Source organism: Podarcis cretensis (assembly GCF_951804945.1).
Source record: "Podarcis cretensis genome assembly, chromosome: 9".
NCBI classification, from domain to species: Eukaryota; Metazoa; Chordata; class Lepidosauria; order Squamata; family Lacertidae; genus Podarcis; species Podarcis cretensis.
The window spans coordinates 27119568-27146494 of NC_137178.1; the positions used below are offsets into that span (position 1 = coordinate 27119568).

A 26927-nucleotide genomic window follows, 5' to 3' on the forward strand; every position below is an offset into this window, starting at 1 on the left:
GTGCCTCCCATTAAACTTGAGCCATATTTTCCTAAGGTTGAAAGGTCAAGAGCATCTGGCTGGCAGAAAGGAAGAGAGTATTTTGGGAAGTCTTTTTTAAAGTTGTTTCTTTCTTAAACTGGGATCCTTTTAAGATTTCTTTTCCTTTTAAAAGGTTATTTATGTTATGTATTAAATATATTGGCTTAAATGTAATTATGTAAAGGATTTAGAAACTAAGAAATGTTAAATCCTTATTGTCAGGGACTCAGCGGGAGCGCAGGGAGGAGAGGAGATGGAAAGCGAGGGGGAGCAATCCGAGGGCAGCGTAGGAGAATATGACAGCAGCCCGATAGATTCCATGAGCCTCTCCAGCGAATCGGAAGATTCACAGAAGGGGGCGCCGATGGGCAGGGCAAGGGGCGACACAAGGGGGACACCCCAGAAGCAAGGGGCCAGCGGGGACTCCCAGAGCAGCAGTTGCAAATCAGGACCAGCTTCCCCACCAGAGCGTAGTGGGGGGGAGGAGTCCCAGGTGTCAGAGCCCACACATGCACCACCAGCGAGAGAAGATGAGTCAGGGTGGACCACGCCTCCATCAGAGAGCGAGTTAACGGTTAAGAGGAAAGTTGCAGGCTGGGCGCGCGCGCCAAGTTCAAAGGTACAGGCGAGCGGCACAGAAGGTAGCCCGGATAGGGAACCAGGTCCTAAAGCCCGCCGGAAGGAGGGGCAAGAATCGTCAGGGTCAGCGTCAGAGGAATCCAGGAAGGATGAGACCCTAGCGGGCAGGAGGGCCCAGAGGAGAAAGGAATTTAGGAAGAGGTGGAGCAAAGCGAGAGTCTTAAACTGGTGTGGAGGGGGAGGAGACTCAGACAGGACTTCGCCGGTCTAAGGTCGGGACGTAGAGCTGCACGCTGCGGCTTTGAAATGGAGACTGAATCTCAATAAAGACTTTTGTACATAACTACAGCCTAGCGTTGGTCCTCTGTGAGCTGGGACCTGGAGGCAGCTCTGACAGTAAGTCCTGTCTCTAATTTCAAAGAACCTCGCAACGTGAGAGGACGCAGCGAGGGGCGAAGATTGGTGCTTCGCGAGCTCACAAAAGCAGCACAAGATGACTACAGAAGAACGACTGGCAGCTTTGCAAGAAGCCGTGGTACAACTTAACGCAGAAATACGAGCGGCAAGGAGGAGAGAAGAGGAATCAGATGCTGTCTGCAAGGATCTGCAAAACAGGTTGGAAATGTTGACTAAACAGGGGCCACCGGCAGCCAAATCAGAAGGGATCGGGCTCGGGAAGAGAGGGGGGAGCCTGGTGTCGCATTTCGATGGGAGTCTGCAGCAATATCCTAACTTCAGAGCAGACGTAGTTTTTGCGCTAAAGTTGCTGGAGAAGGACTTTAGAGATGAGCAGGAGAAAGTAGGCTTCATACTAACGCATCTCCATGGAGAAGCTAAAGCGTGGTTGCGCAATCTGTGGAGAGATAATGATCCAGCCCTCCAAAACGCAAAAGCCTTCATTAAGGCGATGGACGATTGTTTTTTATCAGAAATAGATGTAGATGTCGCTAGAAAAGAGATTCACGGTCTGAAACAAGGCAGAGCCACTGTAAGGCAATATCATTCCCGCTTTTTTGCATTGGTCAACGCGCTGGGATGGGAAAAGGACTCAGCGTCCGTCAGGGACCTGTTCTGGGAGGGGCTCAACGGGGCTGTGAAAGACGAAATCGCAAGGGGGGAGAGGCCACGGAGCACTCAAGAAGTGGTCCAGAAGGCGTTGACGATTGGTGTGCGGCTGGAAGAACGTCCCTGGAGCAAAGATGAAGGGCGTTGGGGACGCACGCCAGCAAGGGCACCTCCTTTCTTTCCCAGAGACTCAGCGCGCGCTCAATCCACGCCTCCACTGGGAGGGGGAGAGGAGCCGATGGAGATAGGTGGTGCCAAGGCTCAGTCAGCGACCAGAGCCCTCACACCAGGAGCAGCCAAGGTGAAGCCTCCTAGAGGGAACAGGAAGTGTTACATCTGCGAAAGTGCTCAGCATATGGCAAAAGAGTGCCCCCAGAGGCTCCACAAGCACAATGCAGCCTCAGCAAAAGTAACAGAAGCAGCTCAGCAGAGGGAACCGCAGCAGGGAAACGAAGAAGTCTGGCTGGAAGCAGAGCCGCTGGGGCCCAGCCAGACGAATCAGTGAAGCAGTCCCCAGGAATCTTACAGCCCACAGACCCCCTCCCGCCCAAACCAGTGGTGCAGCTCACCGCAACACTCCAGCTTCCCAATGGGCTCACCATGGAAGTGCCTATTACCATTGACTCTGGTAGCAATGCAGATTTTATGGGGGTGGATTTCATCAAGCAACATAGCATAGCACTCCTGCCTGCCACGATGCCCCTGAAAGTAGTGACAGTCGATGGAAGAGAATTGCTGGGGGGACAGGTGGTACAGCAAACGCCGCCAATGGTGATGCGCATTGGAAATCACCGCGAAGTCATCAGCTTCAACGTCACCCAACTGTCAGACACGCCCATAGTGTTGGGCATGAGCTGGTTGGACAGGCACAGCCCGGCATTGGCATGGTACCAGCGTAAATTGACCTTCTGCTCCTCCTACTGCGCAGAACATTGCATCATGACTAACCAGGAGGACGAGGGGCAAGAGGATGACCCACAGCTACAACTGGGCATGCTGCAAGCGGTACCCGACAAGTACAAGGCGTTTTTGGAGGTCTTCTGCGAGAAGGAAGCGGACAAGCTGCCTCCCCACAGACCCTACGACTGCAAGATTGACCTCCTGCCGGGGGCAACGCTGCCGACCGGAAAACTGTACTCCATGTCTGAAGACGAACTGCAAGAGCTCAGGGAGTTCATAGATCACAATTTGAAGCGGGGATTCATCCGAGAATCCAAAGCAGTGGGGGGCAGTCCTGTTTTCTTTGTGAAGAAAAAAGACACGCCCCAGAAGAGGCTTGTAGTTGATTTCAGAATTTTAAATTCGAAAACCAAGCCCACGGCTTTCCCGATGCCCAAGATTGACGACTTGCTCGCGACGGTGAGAAAGGGACGCATCTTCACCAAGCTGGATCTACGAGGGGCGTACAATCTTATACGCATGCGGGAGGGCGACGAGTGGAAGACGGCCATGTTCACGCCCTTGGGCACCTATGAGTATAGGGTTATGCCTTTCGGTTTACAAAATGGCTCCCACTGCTTCCAAGCCTTCATGCATCACGTGTTAGCGGGGCTCCTATACAAGAAGTGCGTCTGCTTCCTGGACGACATTCTGATCTTCTCGGAATCGCAGGAGGCTCACGAGAGAGATGTCAAGGAAGTCCTGCAAAGACTACGGGAGCACAGGCTTTACGCCAAGCTGGAGAAATGCCAGTTCGACATGACGGAGGTGGATTTCCTGGGCTACAAGCTGTCCGACAAGGGAATCGCCATGGACAGCGCCAAGGTACGATCAGTACTGGACTGGAAGAGCCCGCGCAATCGGAAGGAGGTCCAGAGGTTTGTCGGCTTTGCTAACTTTTATCGCAAGTTCATCAAGGGTTTCGCTATGCAGACGGCGGCCATCACGGACACCCTCAGCTCCAAGAAGAAGAAGTTCATCTGGACGGACCAGGCGGAGCAGTCCTTTCTGAAACTCAAGCGTCTTTTCGCTTCCGAGGAACAACTGCTGCATGTGAACCCCAGCAAGCCCATGAGGGTGGAGACGGATGCCTCCGACAGAGCCGTGGGGGCAGTCCTGTTGCAGCGAGACCCGCAAGGGGATTGGAGGCCGTGTGCTTTCTACTCCAGGAAGCTCAGCAAGTCGGAGCAGAACTACACCATCTGGGACAGAGAGTTGCTGGCCATTCATGCAGCATTCAAGGCGTGGCGGCACTTCCTCATCGGAGCCAAACACACGGTGCAAGTTTGCACGGACCATAAGAACCTGGAGTACTGGCGCACGGCGCGGTTCCTGAACCAGAGACACATCCGCTGGGCGGAGTTCTTTGCGGATTTCGACTTCAGGATAGAATACATCCCCGGAGACGACAACGTCATGGCTGATGCGCTATCCAGGAAGCCGCAGTATCTGGAGGAAGCAGCACCGGTAGCGGCTAAACACATTTTCGCACCCAAGGCGTGGGCATGCGCTTCTGCCACAATAGACCTGGAAGCGATACGGCGCGAGCTGCGAACAGATTCCTTCGCGCGCTCCAAGATGGAGGAGGTGCGCAGCGGCACGGCAAAGGACGACGAGTTCCAGATACGCGACGGACTGCTCCTCCGCAAGGGGGCCATCTACGTACCGGGAGATGAACTCCGCGCGACAGTACTGCAACAGCTACACGACGCACCCAGCGCCGGACATTTCGGCAAGGAAAAGACGGTGGAATTAGTAGCCAGAGACTTTTGGTGGCCCAAGATGCGGGGAGAAGTCGCGGAATACGTCACGAGGTGCGACACCTGCCAAAGGGCCAAGCCAGTCCACAGACCGCCGGCGGGACTGTTAGAACCGCTACCGACCCCGTCCGAACCGTGGGAGAGGGTAGCCTTGGACTTTGTCACTGACCTGCCCAGCTCGAGGGGCAAAACAGCAGTACTCGTGGTAGTCGACATGTTCACCAAGATGGCGCACTTCATTCCTTGCGCGAAGGTGGCCACAGCGGAACAGACGGCCAAGCTGTTCATAGACCACGTGTTCAAGGTACACGGCCTGCCACGGTCTATCCTGTCTGACAGGGGGCGCCAGTTCATCTCGAGTTTCTGGCGGAAGCTGATGGGGATCCTGAACGTCAAGGTCAACCTAGCGTCGGCAAGACACCCGCAGACCAACGGACAAGCGGAGAGGGTCAACGCCGTCATGCAGCAGTACCTGAGATGTTACGCCAACCAGCAGCCCTCGACCTGGGTGGACTATCTGCCCCTGGCCGAGTTTGCCTACAACAACACACAACACGTGTCCACGGGGGTGACACCATTTTTTGCCAACCACGGGCGACATCCCAGGACCTTCCCGGGCTTAGAGAAAGAGGGGGAGGGGGAGCCACAGGGAGCAGAGGCATTGGCAGAGGAGTTACAGGAGGTCCATGAACAGCTCCGTAGACAGTTAGACCTAGCAAAACACGTATACAAGATGCAAGCAGACAAACACAGAAGAGTGGGGGAGGACATACGGGTAGGGGACTGGGTCTGGTTAGCGGCCCAGGCAGTGCCGGCCAGATCCTTAGCTAAGAAGAAGCTAGGACACAAGCAGTTGGGCCCTTACCTAGTCGAGGCACAGATCAACCCAGTGGCTTTCCGTTTGACACTACCGGAGGGTTCCAGAATGCACCCGGTCTTTCATAGATCGGTGCTCACGCCCTACAAGGCACCTCACAGGTTTCAGGAGCCAGGGACAGCTCCCAGTCCGCTTAGAGATGCACCCATGACAGGGGGGTCGCCGAGGGCGGGGCCACTCAACGAGGTGACGGAGATTTTGGACTCGAGATGGGGGGAAGAGGGAGTCGAATATCTCATCGCAAGGGAAGGTGCCCCGGCCAGCGCCAACAGCTGGGTGCCGTACTATGCGGTGGAGGAGCACTACCTCAAAGACGAGTTCCACGCACTCTTCCCACACAGGCCCATGCCGGAGGATTATTTTGATGAATATCTTTTCACCCCCACACTCTCAGCCAGTACGTTTCAGGGGTTCTCCTCGGTTGAGGAGACGGTTCCAGAGACTACCTCGCCGGAGGGGTCGGTCTCAGACTTGGGTGCGGAGCGCTCTTATTGGTGGGACACTCAACCCGAGGAGGAGTGGCGCAGGAGACTGCTCAGAGGGCCCTGGCACGCAGACTACCCAGAGGAAATGGGGGAACAAGGGGGCATGGACGGGTTGGGGGAGGATCCTGGTTTCGAGCACGCCGGCAACGAGATGGAAGCGGAGGAGAGCGACGTCGATGTACCCGTCACGGACTGGCAGCATGCCAGGGGGGAAGACCGGTATCCGGCATGCACCCCCACAGCATTGGAGCACCCGGAACCCACGCCAGAAGAGGGGGAGGGGGGAAGGGGGGGCTTCGAGGGGGGGATGGATGTCAGGGACTCAGCGGGAGCGCAGGGAGGAGAGGAGATGGAAAGCGAGGGGGAGCAATCCGAGGGCAGCGTAGGAGAATATGACAGCAGCCCGATAGATTCCATGAGCCTCTCCAGCGAATCGGAAGATTCACAGAAGGGGGCGCCGATGGGCAGGGCAAGGGGCGACACAAGGGGGACACCCCAGAAGCAAGGGGCCAGCGGGGACTCCCAGAGCAGCAGTTGCAAATCAGGACCAGCTTCCCCACCAGAGCGTAGTGGGGGGGAGGAGTCCCAGGTGTCAGAGCCCACACATGCACCACCAGCGAGAGAAGATGAGTCAGGGTGGACCACGCCTCCATCAGAGAGCGAGTTAACGGTTAAGAGGAAAGTTGCAGGCTGGGCGCGCGCGCCAAGTTCAAAGGTACAGGCGAGCGGCACAGAAGGTAGCCCGGATAGGGAACCAGGTCCTAAAGCCCGCCGGAAGGAGGGGCAAGAATCGTCAGGGTCAGCGTCAGAGGAATCCAGGAAGGATGAGACCCTAGCGGGCAGGAGGGCCCAGAGGAGAAAGGAATTTAGGAAGAGGTGGAGCAAAGCGAGAGTCTTAAACTGGTGTGGAGGGGGAGGAGACTCAGACAGGACTTCGCCGGTCTAAGGTCGGGACGTAGAGCTGCACGCTGCGGCTTTGAAATGGAGACTGAATCTCAATAAAGACTTTTGTACATAACTACAGCCTAGCGTTGGTCCTCTGTGAGCTGGGACCTGGAGGCAGCTCTGACACTTATGCTAGATTTTTATTTCATATAGTTGGAAGAGATCACAGGGGCCATCAGCCCAGCCCCCCTGCCAAGCAGGAAACATCATTAGAGTACACATATGGTTGTCAGGCCTTTGTTTAAAGACCTCCAAAAGAGATCTTTCAATGATGATGTGAACTCAAGATCCTTGACATCTGTTTAAGATAAAAATTAACCATTTGTTTTGGAGGGCAATAGGGCAAGGAGGGCAAGAGGTGAGCTGGTAATTAAGGTTCCTTGTTGAGACACATGTAAGATATATTACTACTTATTTGTCATTTATAGATAGAAGAATATATAGCTTTTTGTCTCCCATAAAAGGGCAAAAGGAAATGGGTGTATCTTTTGTGATTGGTTCTAGCAAACAGCCAATAGGAATTTCAACCAGGCTGATTGGACAGAGGCAGCCACAGGAGGAGCAAGGGGGCTGGATTAAGGAAATATAAGTGCTGGCCAGAATGGCAGGAGGCCAGGCCAGAGCTTGGTAACCATATACCACTGTGCCTCTCATTTATTTGTCTGACAAATAAATTATTATTTTAATTTCTCTATTGCTGCGTTGAATATTTCATTCCAGCTAAGCGTTAACCACAAGCAGGGTGCTACAGTTTCATAGGTTCATTTGTCATTTTCCTGCAGCCAAACAAACATTTGTGCCACATATGATTAATGATAATATCATTGTTCTGAGCTATACACCATATTTTTCGCTCTATAAGACACACTTTTCCCCTCCTAAAAAGTAAGGGGAAATGTGTGTGTGTGTTATGGAGTGAATGCAGTTGGAGGCTCTGCTCAGCACTCCCTTTAAAGAGCCACATGGAGCGTATGTGCGGCTCTTGGGGCCCTTCTCCCTCCTCAGGGAAAAGCCCCCAGGAGCCGCAGACACACTCCGCACGCTCTTTAAAGGGAGTGCGGCTCTTGGGGGAGCCTTAGTCATGCGCAGTGTTGCTTTCTTATTTCTTGTTTTCCTCCCCTAAAAACTAGGTGCGTCTTATGGTCCAGTGCGTCTAATAGAGCGAAAAACATGGGGAAAGATGTTAATAAAAGCACGGCCAATCCTGTAGATACATATTTTACAAACAGACTGACAAATTGATCTCATGCTACAAGGGATAAGAAGCAATAAAATAGCAACTAAAGTCTGGTGCTCATGTTGGTAATTGAAAGGGAGGGGGGAATTAACTTCTCTGTTGCTGGATTAGTTGCAACTCCCCTCAGGCACAAGAGATGAGTCATGGTGGGAGACCTGTTGAGAACATCTGCTTCAGCAGAATGCGAACCATGAATAATGGAACAAACGGACACCACAGCTTCTGCGTAAATCAACTGTGATAAATACTATGTGCAGATTTTTAAGTCATCTCCTCTTTAAAAAGGATGACAAGCCACACGGGGCAAAGGAGCAACTAGCAGAATAGTTTAAGCCTGCTGATTCATCCTTACATGTTAGGTGGTTGACAGGTAGGTGTCCACAACTGCTGTCAAAACGGCCCACGGGGGGGGGAGGTGCACGTGGTCTGTGAGGGAGGGTGGAGTGGACAGGGCTGCATGTTCCTATGCTCAGTATAGGCCAGGAAAAGGAGTGAAGCAACCACCTCAAGTGGCAAAAGCTCCCAAAGCAGAGAAGTGGCACCAATTTCCTGCAAGATCTTGCTGAAATTTCATATGATCTCACAGAGTGCAACATATTTCATGAGTAGCCCCTAGCCGCATACAGGCATACAGCAACTTTTGCTATCCCACTAACTATGAATTGCTAAGTTGGTTGTCATTTCAAAAATCTATCATCCCCCCCCCCCATGGGATTGAAAACAGCACAATAGCTCCGGGACTGGTATAATTATTCTACCTGTGTCTGTCTGCATATGCATCAGAGGAGCAAGCAAATTTGAGATGCTGCAGATCCAAGGCTGCCCTTAGCCCAGCGCATGTCATTTCCTATAGCTGTGGATTAATGCCACAGAGCTCTCTGCCACTGCAACAAGGAAAGCTCTGGTGGCAGACCCCTTCTCTGCCTAAAAGCATTGCTCATCACTCAGCTGTTCTAAGAACTCAAGAGAGAGAAAATATCCCACTTTCCTGCAAATGTCAACTCCTCACAGCCAAAGACAACCTCAATGTTCTCCTCCTATCTCTTATAAACATTTTCAGACTGGGAGGCCACCCAAAAACACAAACACTAATGGGATATACCAAGAGCAGAATAAAATGCAAGAAGAAAGGACAGTTCTTCAGCAAGCTGAAGAAAGGGATTGAGGTAATAAAGTTCTGAGCCAAATGCCAATAGCGGATATGACCTTGGTCATTCCGGTTTGATGAATGACAGCTGCACAGGCAAACCCAGAACATCAGCTTGAAATATGCCTTATCATTCTTTGCAAACAGAATTAAGACTTTCCAGATAAGAAAGGGATAGGGGGACCTTTGGCTACGCTGGCTGGAGGTGATGGGAGTTGACGTCCAACAAGGAGCATGGTGCTGACAATGCCAAGGTTGCAGGTTCGATCCCCTTATGGGATGGCTGCATATTCCTGCGTTGCAGGAGGTTGGACTAGATGATCCTCAGGGTCTCTTCCAACTCTACAATTCTATGATATGGAGGGCCACAGGTTTTCCACCCTGGAGTAAAGTTACTTGACTATTAAGAACAAGTTTGATGAACGGTGGCAATTCAAATGATGTGTTTATATCTTGCTAACTTCACCAGCATCGTTACCAGAAAACACAAAGTGCAGCACTATGGGAATGAGTGAGGTAGACTGCTATAATTACAAATGACATTTACCTAGCAGAAAGAGGCTAGCAGCGGTGTATTTGTCACCAGAAAGCAATCAGCTCCAAATCACTGCAAATAAATCAGCTCACTGTGAATAAACAGCCATTGGACAGGTTTCAGAAGTGAGACACATCATTCTCTCAGTGCCAATGGAATTATCACGTTCAGACCCAGCTTGCACTCTAGAAGATCAACACTGCCTGAAGGAACTACTTTGCTATGTGCCAAAGGTTCGCATATGAATCATTCTTTTTTATTTCAGCATATTTAAACAGCCCCCATCAATGTTTTGCAGAATATAAAAGAGTGCCTCTCGGTCGGAATTTTGCTAGTGACCCTGTAGCTTAAACCATTTTAGGGAGAGAGAACGGGCTGACCTTTTTGCACTGTTCCAAATAGGTATGTGCCATTTACCCCATTTCTGTGATCTTTTCACCCCTTGGGACAGGAGATTGGTGTCTGGAAATGGCAAACACATGGCTCACACATAATGTCTTTAGCATGACAGTCTGCAAGTTCTTTGAAGCGCATGAAAGTAGCATTACAAAGCAAAAGTGAGGTGAAAATGGGATTGCTTTCCTATAACAGCTGTTAAAAGTCAGGATATTGGAGGAATCTACTACTTATAGATGAGATTCAGCTCAGCTCTTGGCAGTCTGTGTATATTAGGGGAAAGTGTGCCTACATTTGTGAACATAACATAAAAATGTGTATTTGGGAAAATTGATAAAAAGTGTACATTAGCCAAAACTGCATGCAAATACATTATATATAATTTCTTGCATTTTAAAACAAAAGGCCCACATTGAAGAAAACTAGCATGTCAGGGTTCTCGTTCTGCCTTCTTGATACACATTCACAGCAATATATATAATTAATCATATTTCTAACCCACCTTTCTTCCAAGGAGCTCAAGGTGATACACACACACCCATTTTATCCTAACAACAACCCTGTGAGGTTGTTCAGTTAGGCTGAGACACTCCTATTGGGCCAAGGTCACCTGGCAAGTTTCATGGATTTGAACCCTGGTCTCCCAAGTCCTAGTCCGATATTCTAACCACTACACCACATCACACCACACTGGCTCTCGCTAGTGTAACCCCTCACCTGAAGCATAAAAAGCTCAGGAAGTTATTGCCTGACCAAATGCTTTGACCTTCAGAACCAGAACGACTTTCAGACTCACAATCTGAAAGCTACAGAACCTGTAATATCAGATGCATTTGGATCTAACCCATCCCTTTCCACGAATGCTAGCTATTGACTTATCAAGGTTGCTAACAGGTCCTTGAGAAGGCAGGTGGCACTGCAAGACAGCGCATGCTGCCTTTCCAAAATGCCTGATTTTTCTCTGCAGCGATCTCAGATTACAAAGCAGGTTCCTGAGTGGAATCTCCATGGCAAGCCAGTGGCTCTCATTATTGGCTTGCTTTAAATATGCCCTTTGGCAGACATTATTCTCCTGGCCCTCATCTCAGCAGAAGGCGGCCACCATCAAAAGAGAAGTCCAAACAAATGAGCCATTAGTACCAAGTGGTTGTTTCCAGCTGATTTATGGCCTCTTTTGTGCTGCACTGCATTACTTCCTACAAGTCTTGAGGCCTGCTCCTAATTTCCATGGCAGGCTCGCTTTATTGTCTCTGTGTCAGAGCAGGGCAGAAAATAGCAACACATTTAGCAGAGCTACACAAATTACACCAAGAAAATGGATTTTGAATCTCCCCCTCCTTGCAGCTGGTGGAACGTTTAGCATCCTACAGACTCTCTGAAGGAATGCTTTTTTCAGCTATAGAAATTGAAGCTAATACAGAAAACACTGCATCAGCCGATTACATTTGCATCCTACCTCAGTGTTAAAAGAAATGTACCAATTTCTTTGTTTCCTACATCACTCCCGTCTTGCCAAAGGCAGAAGGGTTCTGTATTGGGGCTCTCTGAAGCAAACACAAAACACGAGTAGTGAAGGCAGCCTAGAATTACTAAGCAGCAGGCCTCATCACATGTAATGATACAGATCCTCTCCTTTACACTAGACACAAGAAGCAAATAGCCTAACATACCAGACCCTCCTTTACAAAATGGTACCAGGCAAACAACAAGCCCTCCTTCATACAAAGATAGAATACTACTAACCAAACTTCAATCTTCATGGAGGCCCAGGGAGGTAGCAGCGAAGACCTGTCTGGCCAGGCTATGCAGCACTTATTTCAGTTGGGGCCTGCATCGAAACTCCTTTCTCTCTGGTTCAGACCCTGTGATTTTTAAAGCTACCTTCACTTGGCTTTACTGTAATTAACTTCACCTGGCTTGGGTGTCTCATGATCTAGGCCAGCAGGCAAGCACAGTAATTAACCTACAGCTGGGTTATCTCTGAGAACAGAAGCCCTTCTGCAAGCAATCAAGTCAGCATTAGAATCACTGCTGCTTACGGGGATATGGAGGGTTAACAATTCCTCTTGCACATTTTCACAACAATCCCCAGAGCACTGAAACAACAGGATCAGTGACTCATGTTGGAAGTTTCCACTTCAGCTGCATATGTTGCTGTGGTTTGACAACACTGACATGGACTTATCTCATGATGTGGCCATTTTACTTGATCCTTCTGAACAGGCGTGAAATATAGCCACAGGGTGGGGGTGGGGAGGCCAACCGTTCTACTCTAACATATGACTCAGCCTTAGACAGTGGCGCACTGATTTCTAGTCCAAAGTCCTACCCAGAGTGACCACTGACTGAAGGCCAACCTTCTCTAATCTGCTGCCCTCCAGATGTTTTGAACTACAACTCTTGTCACACCCAGCCAGGGATGAGGGTTGTGATAAATAACACATTGGGAAGGCACTAGATTGGGAAAAGGTTCTCTAGAGGATTATAACATTTCATCTAATAAGCAGTTTCAGTTTATGACCCTGATATCAAGGAGATACTCCTGAAACACATTTATCAGTTAATGGAAAATTATCTCATAATGAACACGTTAACATTAACAATCTATCAGCCTTGCAATGGTCCTGCAATGATTCGGTTTACTTCCAAAGGAGTTGTTTTGCTTGGATCTTACACAGAACCACTAAAAGGCAATCATGCTTTTGGTATCATTTTCTGCCCCCATAAGTGTGTGTGTGTGTGTGTGTGTGTGTGTGTGTGTATTGTGTGGTCAGCACCAATTACTAATTTGGAAGCAGTAGGCTTAGCACTGTTGGAAACAGAGCACTGGGCAGGATTTGTCCAGTGCAGGAGGACTGCTGTTTTACATTCAGTTAAGACCCATGTTAAACTTTATATTGGGTTTTTTCCCTTTGAAGTCTATGGGTCACTAGTTGACCACCAGGCACTACAGCAGCAGCTCAAGCAAGTAAATTCTAGTCTAGAATATTTGCATAGTTTCTGTAAAGTAGTCCTGGAAAAGGAGCAATTTTGCTATTCACATGGCTGAAAAGCCAAAGGCAGGAGCCAGACTGGCTGTCAGCAAAGGAGAGGAAAACAAACACATTTCCACAGCTTTATCTATATGCATTTATGGGTGCTGAGCACAGAAGCAAAATAAACAATGCTGTCAGGGCCATTGACAATAAAAACAGAGGCACTATAATAAATGGTCTCACAAGTGATGGCTGTTCTCTCTAATGTGTTCTGTTGTAGGAGGGAGACTGATCACTCCCAGTTCAGGCGCCAGGGAGCAAACCCAAACAAGCAAATTATGTGTATTGCATCCAACCAAGAGAAGAGTTCAGTCAAAGATAAATGGTTCTGGAGAGGGCTTTTAATGGGAAAAGCCCAGAGTTTCCTTGCAAGCTACATGTGAGCAATGAAAGCTGCACATTCTTGTTGTTGACACCTGTCTGTCTTGAAAGACAATGGAGTGTGCCTCTGCGGATGAAGCCAAACCATAGAGTGACCTCGCCAGGGTGCAAACCTGGGCAGGGTATGTGGAGGCCCTGGGCTGCTCAGATGGAAAGACCCCACTCAGCCTCACTGAAGTGGTCCAAAGGAAAGCAGAGCAATACATCTAGCACCAGCTGGAAGGAGTTGCTGGAAGGAGGTGTACAAGACACCATCCAACCATCTTAGGGACTCCACTCTGGATTTCTGCAGGGTTCACCCCTTAGCCTTTTCTTCTCCCAAAGATATCTCACAAGGCAGCAGAGGTTTAGGATCAGTGTTTTCCTTCTCCTAGATGGGCTACCTTCCCAGGTTGATGAGCCCCATCTGCCCCACATTTCCTTCTACAGCACCTTAGAAACTGCCTTCTTTACCATTGGACCCACTATTCATCTTGCCTGCTCAACCCACCAGAGCCTGTCTTTGCATGCATGCATGACTTCCCCTGAATACAAAGACAGGGCCCAGCAGGCTGAGCGGATGATTTAGTGTACCTAAAACAATGGCGCAGAGGGTGAGATAAAGCAAGTCCAGCAGCAGATTTCATCAAACTTCTCAAAGCCATCCAAAAAGAGTCCTATCACTCACCTGAGCTTCATCGGTGGTACCAAAGATGATGGAAACTGGCTTTGATGGGTAAAACAGCACAGCAGATGCAGCTGGTCAATGGTCTTGCACAGTCATATTCCTTCACAGTAAGACAGTACCCCCTGCCCCAGTCATTTCACATGCTAACAAACTTTTTATTAAAAGCCATGAAATATTTTGGATGGAAGCATTTACCTTGGAAAATCTATCATCTTGCTGAGTCCTAATATGAGATTTTAATATTCTATGTTTATATTTAAACACAGTTATTTACACTGTTGCTCCATGACTATAGGATTCCATTTTTGTGGGGGTAGAACACCCACACATACCCTCTGTATACAAAGTATCTGATGGAGGCTTCTGACTTCAGAGGTAGGACATCCACGGTGCCTGCAGGAGATCCCAGGTGCCATCTGCAGCTGACATGGGGCTAGGAGGGCCCCCTGCCTGGCAGCCTGGAGAGCCACAGTCAGACAGGGTAGGCGAGGCTGAGCTAGCTGGACCAATTGATCTGACTTGGTAATATGGCAGTTTCCTGTGTTCCTATCTAGGAGGCAAACATTTTAACAAAGATCACTATCATAACCACCAAAGAAGCAAATTACAGGCCAATGAGGCACGACAGCATGGCAAGCATTCATGGTAAGAACTGCTTATAGACTGGTTTAAATTGTATTTGGTATTGGAATAGTTTTAACTGTAACTGTTCTGAGATGTTTTTAATTGTCATTGTTTTAATCTGCCTTGGACTGTTTGCAGGAGGAAGGGCAGGATAGAAATTCAACAAACTGACAAACAAAACAAAGAAAGAAACAATGCATGTCTATTATTTTGCATTTTGGAGGTTGCAATGCTGATCTTCTAAGATCTCTGGCACATTTGGGTACCGTATTTTTCGTCCCATAGGACGCTCCGTCCCATAGGACACATCTAGTTTTTTTGGGGGGAAATAAAGGAAAAAGAACTCCCGCAGGGCTGCCTAGGCTGCGGATGTCTTCCTGAAGCCTGGAGAGCAAGAGGGGTCGGTGCGCACCGACCCCTCTCGCTCTCCACGCTTCAGCGAAAGCCTGCATTCGCCCCATAGGACTTTCCCCTTCATTTCCCCAGATTTCCCCTTCATTTTTGGAGGGGGGAAAGTGCGTCCTATAGGGCGAAAAATACGGTAAGTAGATATGCCTCTGGTTCAGTTCTGTCCACACTGGCCTTAATTTGGTGCACAATATTCTTATTTGCAAGTTGGGAGAGACCATGGAGGAGGGATGGGAGGAATTCCACATTTTAGGAATTGCATTTGCTACAAACAGCAATAACAACAACTGATTACAGGTAACACCCTGCTGACAACACACGCATTGCTGTTGTTAATTAGAAACCAAAAAGAGAAAAAATTATCATAGCCTCCTTGTAAGGTACCCTGAGAGATGGTGGCGTGATTGGGGAAGAGGAATCATCTTCATAAAGTTATGATTTCCCAAGAAGCATGAATGCTGAACTTATTTTAATAGTTAAATATGTTCCAAGAGAGTCTATAATCCAGTCACACTCCTGTAGGAATTGAAGAGTGGGAAGAGACACGTTAACAATCAAGCATTACTGTTACCACCTTTTCATTTCTCTGGACTTTAGGACAAGTTTTTATTTTTAAAAATAATGTATTAAACTGCTTTGAAACATACAACCTTCTTCCTTCGTGGAAAGCTGCAAGTTCACGTTGACGGGGGTGGGGGTGGGGTGTTCAGTGAATAAATCTACAACATCAACCAGTGTTACATGGGAATGGTTTCCAACAATTTTCGCAGTCATGGTGGCTCCTGAAAGAACTGCCTTAACTCATGGTAATGACCGCAAAATGAACTCATATTCCATCAGCTAAAATGGAACGTCCTCCCGGGGAAAAAACCCACAAACATATGGAAGAGGCCCTAAGATCTAATTGGATGCTCCCCAAAACCAAACCCTTGGAATAGCAAGCAAGTGACCGCCAGATGGCAGCAAACTGAAAGTTTTAGCCAAGCACAGAAACACAGGATAGTTGCAGCTATCTCAAACAGACACAATGGGTGTGGGGGAATGTTTTCCCGCGACCATATATGATATTGATCCTCTTCCCTCTCCAACTCCTAACCCTCTCCCAATTAACAGAACAGTTTAATGTTTTTCTGAATGCCTATTCAGAAATAATTCCCATTAAGTTCAGTGTGCATAGGAGAGGATTGGAGGGATGGGTGGAACCTGATTCTTCTAACACCTCATTTCATATATGCCCACTTGACTGCTTCGATCTGCAGAACTGGCCCTGCTACAGGTGCCATATAATACTCCTTCTGCATTGGAAGAAATCTACCTTTTAGCGTGGAAGCTGCTACACTACTCCCTGCCAGAGACATCAAGAAGGTATTTGCTGGACTCTTTTCAATGCCTACTTAAAATCTGCTTCTGCAAAACTTGAGATTCCTCAGAGCCTGTCAACATTATTTCCCTCTTTGCACATGTGTGTGTGTATGTATGTGCATGTGTGCGTGCAATTTGCCTACATCAGGAATGGCACTCACAGCCTGAACATCAGAATCAAGCGTCACATTCTCAAATAAAAACAATGAGAGCCAAGTGTCAGCAGAAATCACAAATTTATTAATTCTTAAATATATCAGTCAGTTCTTTACCATTATGGCAAGAAATATATATATATATACATGGTGTCGCATGGTAAACTGCAGTGTTTTGAAAATGACAAAGGGTTAGGTGTGTAATTCAGTTGGAGTGCAGAGAACTAATTCACATGATTCCCCCCCCCCGTCCCGCCCCTCACATCTCAGTGTGAAAAACAGACCTGACCTAGAGTAATATGGCAACACCACATGCTATGGTAAAAAGTGTAAAAAAGAAAAAGAGAAAGAGAAAGAAAAGAAAAGAAAAGAAAAACATCCTACACCTAATTTTGTTAAATGTAAATACACTTATACCACCTAAAGCCGCTTCACAAAAGAAGAAATTGGTTTAATTTTTTTAAAAAACAAAATGCACGAGGCCACTGTGCCTTTTCACAGATCCCCTTTGCGGGTTAATATGGCTCAAGACATTTACTGTAGATGCTTGTTATAAACATTTCCGTGGGTTGTATAAGAATCATCACCAGAGAAGCTTAAATTTCTCTAACATATATATGTATACTAGGAACAACATCAAGATGTAAGGAATAAGATCCACTTTTGATTAGTAATCAATACAGAGAAATGAAAGTTATACAAATTAGGACCTTTTTTTGTCTGCTTTAAAAATTTCAAGCTGCTGCAAGTTGTAAATTTAACTTACTAAAAAAGAACATTGATCAAAGTATCATGCGCTATACACCATTACAGAAAACCAGTAACCCCAATGTTAACCAAAGAGAGAAGAAACAAACAAAAGTATTTTTTTTTCAAAAGGGAAAAAAAAACCCTATTTTTATTGTTAACTTTTAAAGAAGAGGAGCAACGCTTGCAGGAATATAATTTCACATCTACACAACAGAAGCAATCAAATGGCAACTGAGCAATCTGTTCTAAACAGACACTGAATTTATTTCCTGCTTACTTTGCATGTATATATGCAGCAACAGGGGGAAATAGTTAATAAAGCTGCAATAAGTATTTTAATCCACACTGTTCAAGAATGTTGATGAGCCATGAGAAAACAGATAAAATTATTATGGTAAAAGCGTAACAGTTTTATTAGAAAACAGATGTTTTCTTGGTAGTTTCCTTTTTGTCAGTTAATAAACTGTTACAAAGATAATTAAGACAAGTAAGCTCCTGATACTAAGCTTTTAAGGCCTAATTGTCCTAGAGTATCTTGACTAGAGCATCAGTTTAAAAAACCCTCTACAACTTGCTTTAATAAATGTACTGTACATTACTTTACCCTTTTAACCACCAAAACCCATCTCATATTAATGTGCTCACTGCTTGGCTCTGAACAAATGAGAAAAAATACTTCAAAACATCTCCTCTTCTCCTGCACTTACAACTACAAAGCTAAATAAATTGTTAAAAATAAAATGAATTTGCTGACCAGGTAAGAACAGTGACAGATACTTCTAGCAAGGTCAAGCCAGTAAATTATGCCATTTCCCCCCAGTTTACCTACAGTGACTCATAACAAAGATGGCTCCTTGAAAGAAAAGCCTACAGAAATGCTTTGGTCTAAACCCAGTATTTCTACCCATGTGTCCTACAATAACAAAAGTGCTGTTAGTAGCAATTATTTCTACTATGACCAAAGCAATGCAGATTGTCTTTAAGAACAAATGAGCCAGAAAACAGAAGTAGTGAAAATTAAAACAAAGTTAACTGATTTTTTTTTTTTTTTTAACCTTCATTCCCTTAGTTTGCACATGAAGATATTACTCATCTTCTGGCATGAGAAGTATACTCTGTATATTCTCTAGCATTTTACTTGCCCTCCCTCTTTTCTCCCGTGTCTTCTTTTCTTCCATTTTCAGTTTGCACGGAACATCCATTCCCTTCACTGAAGTGTAAACAAAAAGTACCAATGGAATATACAACAAAATGATGCATCGTAAATGTATCACATGTAGAAACTTCACAGCTTCATGCACTCGAAGAACATGCATGAAGAGGGCAATGGAGTGGCCAAGATGGTAGCCAACCAAGTGCAGAGTGTGGAGGACAGAACGTGGCACCGCAGACATTTAGCTAGGAGGGGTGAGAGGAAAGATTGGAGGAAGAGAGAGAGAAAGAGAGAGAGAGAGAGAGAGAGAGAGAGAGAGAGAGAGAGAGAGAGAGAGAGACTAACATTAATTGCTGAAATATTATTTTCGGGGCTAAATCATAATTTCCAAATAAACTAAAACATTAGGATTTTGTGTGTGTTTGTGTGTATTTATATATGTACATACACAGAGAAATCAAATTACATACACCACTATTTTCATATTCAAACTACTGTGACATTTCAATGTTTAATAAAAAGTAGGTAAAGGTAAAGGACCCCTGACAGTTAAGTCCAATCATGAATGACTCTTGGGGTTGCAGCGCTCATCTCGCTTTACTGGCCAAGGGAGCCGACGTTTGTCCACAGTTTTTCCGGGTCATGTGGCCAGCATGACTAAGCCACTTCTGGCGAAACCACAGCAGCACACGGAAATGCCGTTGACCTTCCCGCCGGAGTGGTACCTATTTATCTACTTGCACTTTGATGTGCTTTCGGACTGCTAGGTTGGCAGGAGCAGGGACTGAGCAACAGGAGCTCACCCCGTCGCGGGGATTCGAACCACTGACCTTCCAACTGGCAAGCCCTAGGCTCTGTGGTTTACACCACAGCGCCACCCACGTCCCTTTATTAAAAGTACAAACAGGTGCAAATTATCCATGCATCCTTTTTTGTTTATCCCTTGTAGGGAATTGCTCAATAACATCCATCCTCATTCAAATAAATCAACATGATAATGATTTGATCAAGACAAAGATATAAGCAAAGCTTTGTTCATCATATGCTATTGTGAATTACAACTCAAGTTTCCACTATGCAATACAGGTGATGCCCCATTTATGCAGGGGTTCTGTTTCGGGCCCATGTGCGCATACACAAAATTGCGAAAAACTGTGAGCACCCTGGTGAGTCCTCCTAAACCATACCTGGCCGTCCCTTTGGCTTGTGGGAATGGGGAATTGCCTATACTGTATTTAAGGTGTGCCGAAAGCCTGAACACTCTGATGCTATCTTGGTCAATGCATCTTGTTGTTTCCAGACTGCAGATAATACACTGATCCTGAGCAAAAGTAATTAATTAGGAGTATTTCTAAACAACTTAATATTTAAAAATCTCTAAGCCATATACAAAGATAAAACCTAAAGACCCCAAAACAATAGAAAAGTGTAATAAAAACGCAGATAAAACATAAAACCCTGGTAAAATAATATTTGTTCTAAATAAATATTGAAAAAAACCAGGCAAAAAGAAGAATTCAGTAACATGCTCCAATCTTATGGGGCTAGGGAAATCTGGTCTGAAGGGCTCAACAGTAATCATGTAGTCAGAAGCTGTAGAGCAGATGGGAGCTGCAGCTTTTGATTCATTTTGTTGATTCAATAAAGGGAGAATTTGTGGCCACTACCCAGCCAAAATTAAATAATATTAGAAACGTGTATTTACAGCAGTTGAGTGGACTTCATTCTGCACTTGAATTTGTGCGGATTCATCGCTGCAAATTCTAAGGAATCAGTCGCAATGGTTTCGAAAGCTGATTTGGTGCATACTGAGGTAGATAGGAAATGGAAGTAGCAGTCATCAACTTGCTTGGCCTGGACATATCAAATGCTCTATGCTCCCTTCAAGAGACACCTGGTTGATAGGAATGTGGGGCCTGGAAGACAAGTAACTGGGGCCAAAGAAAAGAGCACTTAAACGGATGGGCAGACCACAAACTGAAGATGAGAATGCTTTACTCACTTGATAGGTACTGTTGGTGATCCTGAACGGTGGAAGTGAACATTCTGCCATTTCCCATCGCGGCGGTGCCAGACTCGCGTCTCTTCCGACTGCATTGTCTTGGGCATCCCACTCCCATCCATGTACTGAGTCAGCCGTATGTACGCAATGCAGGCAGCATCATCCCCCACAAGGTGGACATGTGGATTCAGGATGATGGTGTGGACTGGCTTGTTGCTCTTAGACAAAGCTACAGGGAGGAATGACACATGGTATAAAACTCATAATGCACAAATGGGATGCAGCCCTGAACAAAATGTGGGCATGCTTCTAAATAATGTAGATCCTGAGCTCTAAATGGGAGTTGAAAATACACTGTGTGTGGCTTGTGTGTCCACAGAAGTTAATGTGTTACATTACGGCAGAATCCTGCTGAGGCAGAGATATTAATTAAAAGATGATGCAGATTTTTTTTTTAAAAAAAAACCACACCCTTGATCATACTAGTGATTGTCAACATCTTTTCCCTGATCACAGATGTGACAATGGAGAAAACTTAACATGTGAAGCAAAAACTCATGGATCATACGTGGAGAGTGTTTAAAGTGCTTCAAATGAACTCTCTAAATCCTTACAACCACCAAATAACATCTTGGTTAGCGACTAACACGTATGACCCCCTGAAATTTTGCCTGTGAGGGAATATGGCCCCTTGGCTGAAAAGGGCTTCCTATTCTTAGGTTACATGCCAAAATGTATTTAACATGCCTGGGTTTGTTTGGTCACATATACATTTGGACTTCCCCCACAGAATTCTGGGTACTGTAGTTTGTAAAAAGGTGCTGTGAGGCAGAGCTCTCTCTCTCAGGGGTAAAGCACAGTCGCCAAAATTCCCTGGGGGAAACCATGACTGCTAAAGTGGCATGAACGTGCTTTAAATGTGTGTTGTTATTTACACAGCTGCTGCGGGGCAGCTGGCGATCTGGACTGGAACCACAGCATGCTAACAGGACATTAAATGATAGTGCGTTGCCAAATTAAAGTTGAAACAAGCCTTGAAGCACGGCCTTGAAGCACGGCCTTGAAGCACATCCTTCACATCTGCTTAGCAACAAGAATTCTCCCCTGCAACAGGTGTCTTTATCAGGGCAGTCAGTGTGTCTGACAGAATATGTGAGTCTGTCTCTCTGACCGGAGCAGAGATATAGTTCTGTTTCTTATTTTATATGTAGACCTGTGGTGTTGTGCAACTTGTAATGTAAATAATAAGACTTTAGAGAAGAACTGGATGGGTGAGGTGGCTGTTCCTGTCACAGGAATTTACCAAGAGAGGGCTGGACTGCTGCTGGAAAGACGCAGGAAGACTTTCTGAGGAACTCTCCTGAGACGAAGAAAAGGAACCCCAAGATTTGGAGCTCACACACTAACAATTAACCCCTTTTCCTGTGTTCCAGTCCCAACAAAATCTGCACCACCCCTTATTCTGTACAGGCTGCTATTTCTCCTGGGAGGAACATTGAGGAATATGTATGAAACTGAAGTTTACTCAGCTGAATGGATGAGAAAATTCAACTACCTTATTTATTTGTGAGGCAATTCTCTTCTAGAGAAGAACTGGTGCTGGTTCAAAACATGCCCAAATTAAAGTTAACATCCATTTTATGTGTGTATATGCAACTGGTATCCTGCTTCATCAGAATATAATAATGCCAACACTAATGGTGGGGGAAGGAAGGAGCAAAGTGTGATGGGGGGGGGCAGGGATACAGTTACTGTAAGTGAGAACAGCTTGCTCTCTTATCTGCTGATCCAACCATGGGTGAAATCCTTTTTCCCACTATGCATGCTGGATTGCCTCCATGTATGCAAATACGAGAGCATTTGTTGTTGTTTTGCAAGACCTGCGGGGTGCCGTTATTATGCAGAAGCAAAAAGCTGTTTATACTATAATTTACACATTTACACATTAGTGGAATTGTTATCCAAAGAGGAACACTGTGTTTTTTTTCCACTAGCTTGCTTGTGGATATACAGCGAGGAAACATGTACCTTCCTGAGTAAAAATGAAGCTTCTGTTCCTTTTATGTGGCTCAGGCACTGAACCTTAAAAAGAGGATTTATATTCCTCAGCAGTGTACGAACAATCAGCCCCTATGGGACACTGATGTGTTTCGAACACTATAACAATAGATCAGTCTTGTAAAGTGAGCTGGTGCTAAAGGGGCAGTGAGATTTGCTGAAGAACTTTATCAGAGTTATTTCAAATGAGATTTTAGCAGGCACCATAAGGGGGTTTCTACAGGAGTTATTGTCTAATAAATAGGTCTTCCTTGTTTTTTCCAGCGAAGAAGTAAACAAAAAATCAACATTCACTGAGCATATTAGTGCTTTACAAATGGTTGCTCTTCAAGATACATGCAATACCTCACATTCTACTTAGGAGGGACAATAATAACTGATCTTTTTTAAAACAGCAACAAATACAATTATTAATAACATTTATTTAACATAAGGGCCTCAGAGTCTGTTCATCTGCAATGCCATGCTGCTGCCACAGGTTACTTCCACATCCTCTTCATGTGACTTTTTGGCATAGAAACAATTCCATGAAACAATTCAATCACATATGTTTCTTCAGTGGCTGCATTTGGATGCCACAACACACACAGTAAACCATGGCTTATTGTGATGGGAGCAAACCTAGCCTCTGACTGGCTTGCATGCTCCTCCCTCTTACTCAATTCCTCTGCTGCTGAGTAGCATGGAATTGATCATTTCTGTTTTCGATAAACCTTAACATGTCACATTGTTGAAACCTGACAAACTGTAGATAATTTTAGTTATGGCTTCCTTGAACAAGCCAAATTCAAGTCATGAAACTGGGCCTGTTAATCGTTTAGGGAAGAGCTTTCCAAACTGTGTGTCATGACACGTTAATGTGTTGGGTCACTGAAAATGCTCCCTGCGCTCCTCCTGGGACTGGGAAAGGATTTGCTTAACCTCTAGTTTGCCAGTAAAACTGAATAACTGTGTAACGAAATGATGCATGTTTAAAAAGTGTGTCACCAACATGAAAAGTCTGGGAAGCTATAGTTTAGGGATTCAGGCGTAACACTAAACTGAGGTCATGCAGCATTTGGTGTGGCTGCCACTTGGGGGCCACATAACCTGCAAAGCATGATGGCACTTTGCATGTTTATGTCTATAGGAAGAAATTGTTCAAATCCTACACACTTCCTATAATGCACTGTAGCAGTGTCAATTCTTTGTTGTGGTGGGGGACACAGGCAATTTGCTATCAGTTACTTATTTATAACTGGAAACAGGGAGGCCTTTTCAGATATATAATGTGGTGAAAAAAGCCCACATAGCAAGAGAGAGAAGCATTGTAGGCTCCTGATACATACAGAAGTGCCTAATTTCAGACACTGGAACAAATGGGTTTACTAGGTCAGGAGCAAAACCTACAGTTGTGAGGCCACATTCATAACAACTCATATCATGCTCACTTTTAATTAGTGTTTTTATAGTTGTTCTGATTTTGAGTGGAGTGCCCTACCTGGGTGGATGGAGCAGCCAAGTAATTTCGTTGTCCCCGAGAGGGGGCAATGACAATAAAGATATTATTATTATTATTATTATTATTATTATTATTATTATTATTATTCATCTGAGTAAGGGGAGGTTTCCATGGTTCACTTGCATTTAAAAGGTCCCAGGGTTCAATCCCCAGTATTTCCAGTTAAAAAGGAGCAGGTGATTCAAATTTCTAAGCCCATTTCATGCATCAGAGGGAATGTTGGAAAGCTTTCCCCCATTTAATCAAACAATTCTGAAATGCAAAAGAGTACAGTATTTCCAGCAACTGGTGCTTAACATCTCCCAGATACACAAGACCTCAAATTATCTGAATTACTATTAACATACCATTCTCAAAGTAAAACCGGTGGAAGTCCATTCCCTCTACAAGATTTCCCAAAGCTTCAGGTTCAAATGAGGTGAGGCCTGGATCACATATCTTCCTACAGGGCAGGGAGGAGAAAATGCTCATTTCAAGAGCCATTCAGATTAAATATTCAGATATCCTGACCAGGCAGCTTAACACTGCTGGTGGTGGTCTGCAACCCAATTGGATTGCAAGAATTTCCATGACGATTGCAGCTTGGAGAAGTGTGGCTGTGCGGTTGCACAGTTAAACTATGGAACTCACTTCCACAGGAGGCAATGGTGGCCACTGACATATCACTTCAAAAGAGCATTCCATACATTTGTGGAGGAAAAAGCTAACAATGACTTCTAGCCATGATAGCTATGCTCTGTCACCACTATCAGAGACAGAATGTTTCTGAATACCAGTTGCTAGAAACTGCAGGATGGGAAAACGCTCTTGTACTCAGTTCCTGCTTGCATCTGGTTGGAACAGGATGCCATACCAGACATGCCATCTGCCCAATCACTAGATTAGGCTCTTCTAATGTTCTTACTATTTTCTGGAACCAATCCTCAAAGGAGGGCTGGAACCGTCGCCAAATAGTCTCTCCTAAACTCATCGTACCAGGTGGTCTAGAAAGATAATCATCAATGGTCCAGCAGAACCAACAGGGACATACTCCCCCTTGTCTAGCTCCTAGAAAACACTGTTTACCAAGGTGAGCAATGCTGCCCCAGTCCCGAAACTAGACCTGAATACCGATCGAAATGGTTCTCGATAATCTGTCCCAAGAACCCATGGAGCAGAGATGCTACCACACAGGAAAATCCTGTTCAAGAATGGGAAATACAAGACTTGTCCACATAGTGAATATAGTGAAGCCAATTAGTTAAGACTGTCTCACAAGAGTCATATTAAGGATGGGGCAATGCATTCCTCTTAGGAGACATTCATTACTCTTCTTACCCACTCAACCTAGCCTCCTCTGGCAAGTTTAATCAGTCTCAAGTGTATACAACAAGTCATACACTTGCTTCATAAAAACATGAGAAGAGCCCTGCTAGATTAGGTCAAGGGCTATCTAGTCCCACGCTCTTCTCAAAGTGGTCAACCAGTTGTGCATGTGACTTCCCACAGTGAAGACAGAACATCTAGCCTTATATGTTTATTATCCATTTCTATGTAGTGTATTTGGATTATTTTACTGTCTATGAACATTTACGGAATTCTTTGTTCTCACAACTGTGCAAACTAGACACTGGATACAGCCTTCGGCATTTGTACCCCATCTCAAGAAAAATAAAATAAATGCAACTTACGTGTAGGCTTCAAAATCCCCATTATTGATAGCTTCAATCAGCTGCTCAGTAACCTTGATAATCTCCTGCTTACGAGCTGAAGACAAGACAGAGACATGAATAAGATGGCACATTCAGAGGTATTTGCACAGTGCAATGGAAACCAGCAGAACAAAAGACTCTCAGGGTATTATAGAGTTGAAGCCATTGAGATTTCTGCCCAATCAACGTGATTGCCCTTCATTCACTGATGCCTCTTCTCTTCTCCTCCCTCCCAACATTACAGCAAGAAGCAAGTTAAGTTGCTGTTAGAACTTGGTACATTTTTTTTTTGTTTGAAGAGATATAAAGCAAATGCCAGAGATATATTTGGAAAGGATTTTTGTAATCTATAAAGCTTTTAGAGAAAACAATCCTTTGCAGAATCTAGCAGACTATGCCACTTGAGTTTGATTCTCTCATGCATGCCATCTAGCTTCATCCTCCAGTTTCTGTAACTTCAAAGGTGGGATGTGCACATTTCCTGTAACCAAATCACCAGAAAATATCTGTAAACTATTGAAATGCCCATAAAATGGTGGACCGGCTATGGAAACATGGCCATAAAGATACAGCCAGTACCCATCAAAACGTCCTTTCCAAAGTGACTTTGATCTACCTTTGTTTCCTTTGGGGTCCAATGCTTTCTTCCTCTCTTCCTTCCTTGGGTTCATTATATCTGCCTGTTACTCAGCTGTGCTTCCAGAAAGTAGCTATGCCGTAATCCTGGGTGGGGAACAGGATTTGGCCAGCAGGCCTGATCCAGACCTCCCCCACTCACTGCAGGCTGCCCCCGTGCCAATCGCTTCTTGTCACACTGATGGCAAGTGATCCAAAATAAGTTTCCCTTAACTGATGTGGCATGAATTGTACTTGCAAACAGAGATATGTGCCATCTGGGTGGGCTATATAGGTTTGCTTGCTCTTTAGGTATTTTTTAGTATGGATTTTCTAATGAGCAACAGTACAGCATCTGTTGATACCATTCCCTAAGCCTTACTTCTGTTGCATTCAAAAGTAGCATGTGTGTTTCACAGAATGGGCAACTCGTATTTAGTTTGCAGTACTCCTTGTTCACAATATAGAAAATCCAGAAAGCCAGAGGTTGGGAGATTACTTTTCAATAGGAACACCGTGAATGGGTATCTCTCAACTTA

The 26927-nt window shown here is 45.6% G+C and overlaps 1 protein-coding gene across 12 annotated transcripts in view; it reads right to left on the reverse strand.

Annotated features, from left to right (window-relative positions):
* Positions 1-16682: 16682 nt before the first annotated feature.
* CAMK2D (calcium/calmodulin dependent protein kinase II delta) overlaps positions 16683-26927 on the reverse strand; it is a 140711-nt gene continuing 130466 nt past the window's right edge. For 11 of the 12 annotated variants that reach the window (XM_079990262.1, XM_079990260.1, XM_079990264.1 and 8 more), the window contains 4 exons: positions 25753-25828; positions 24430-24524; positions 20524-20752; positions 18628-18766 (listed from right to left, as the gene is read on the reverse strand). In XM_079990262.1, coding sequence (XP_079846388.1) covers positions 18763-18766; positions 20524-20752; positions 24430-24524; positions 25753-25828 — 404 coding nt within the window. In that variant the 3' untranslated portion in view covers positions 18628-18762. Of the gene's footprint in view, positions 18579-18627; positions 18767-20523; positions 20753-24429; positions 24525-25752; positions 25829-26927 lie in introns of those variants that run through there. The other variant, XM_079990259.1, reaches the window with a different exon arrangement.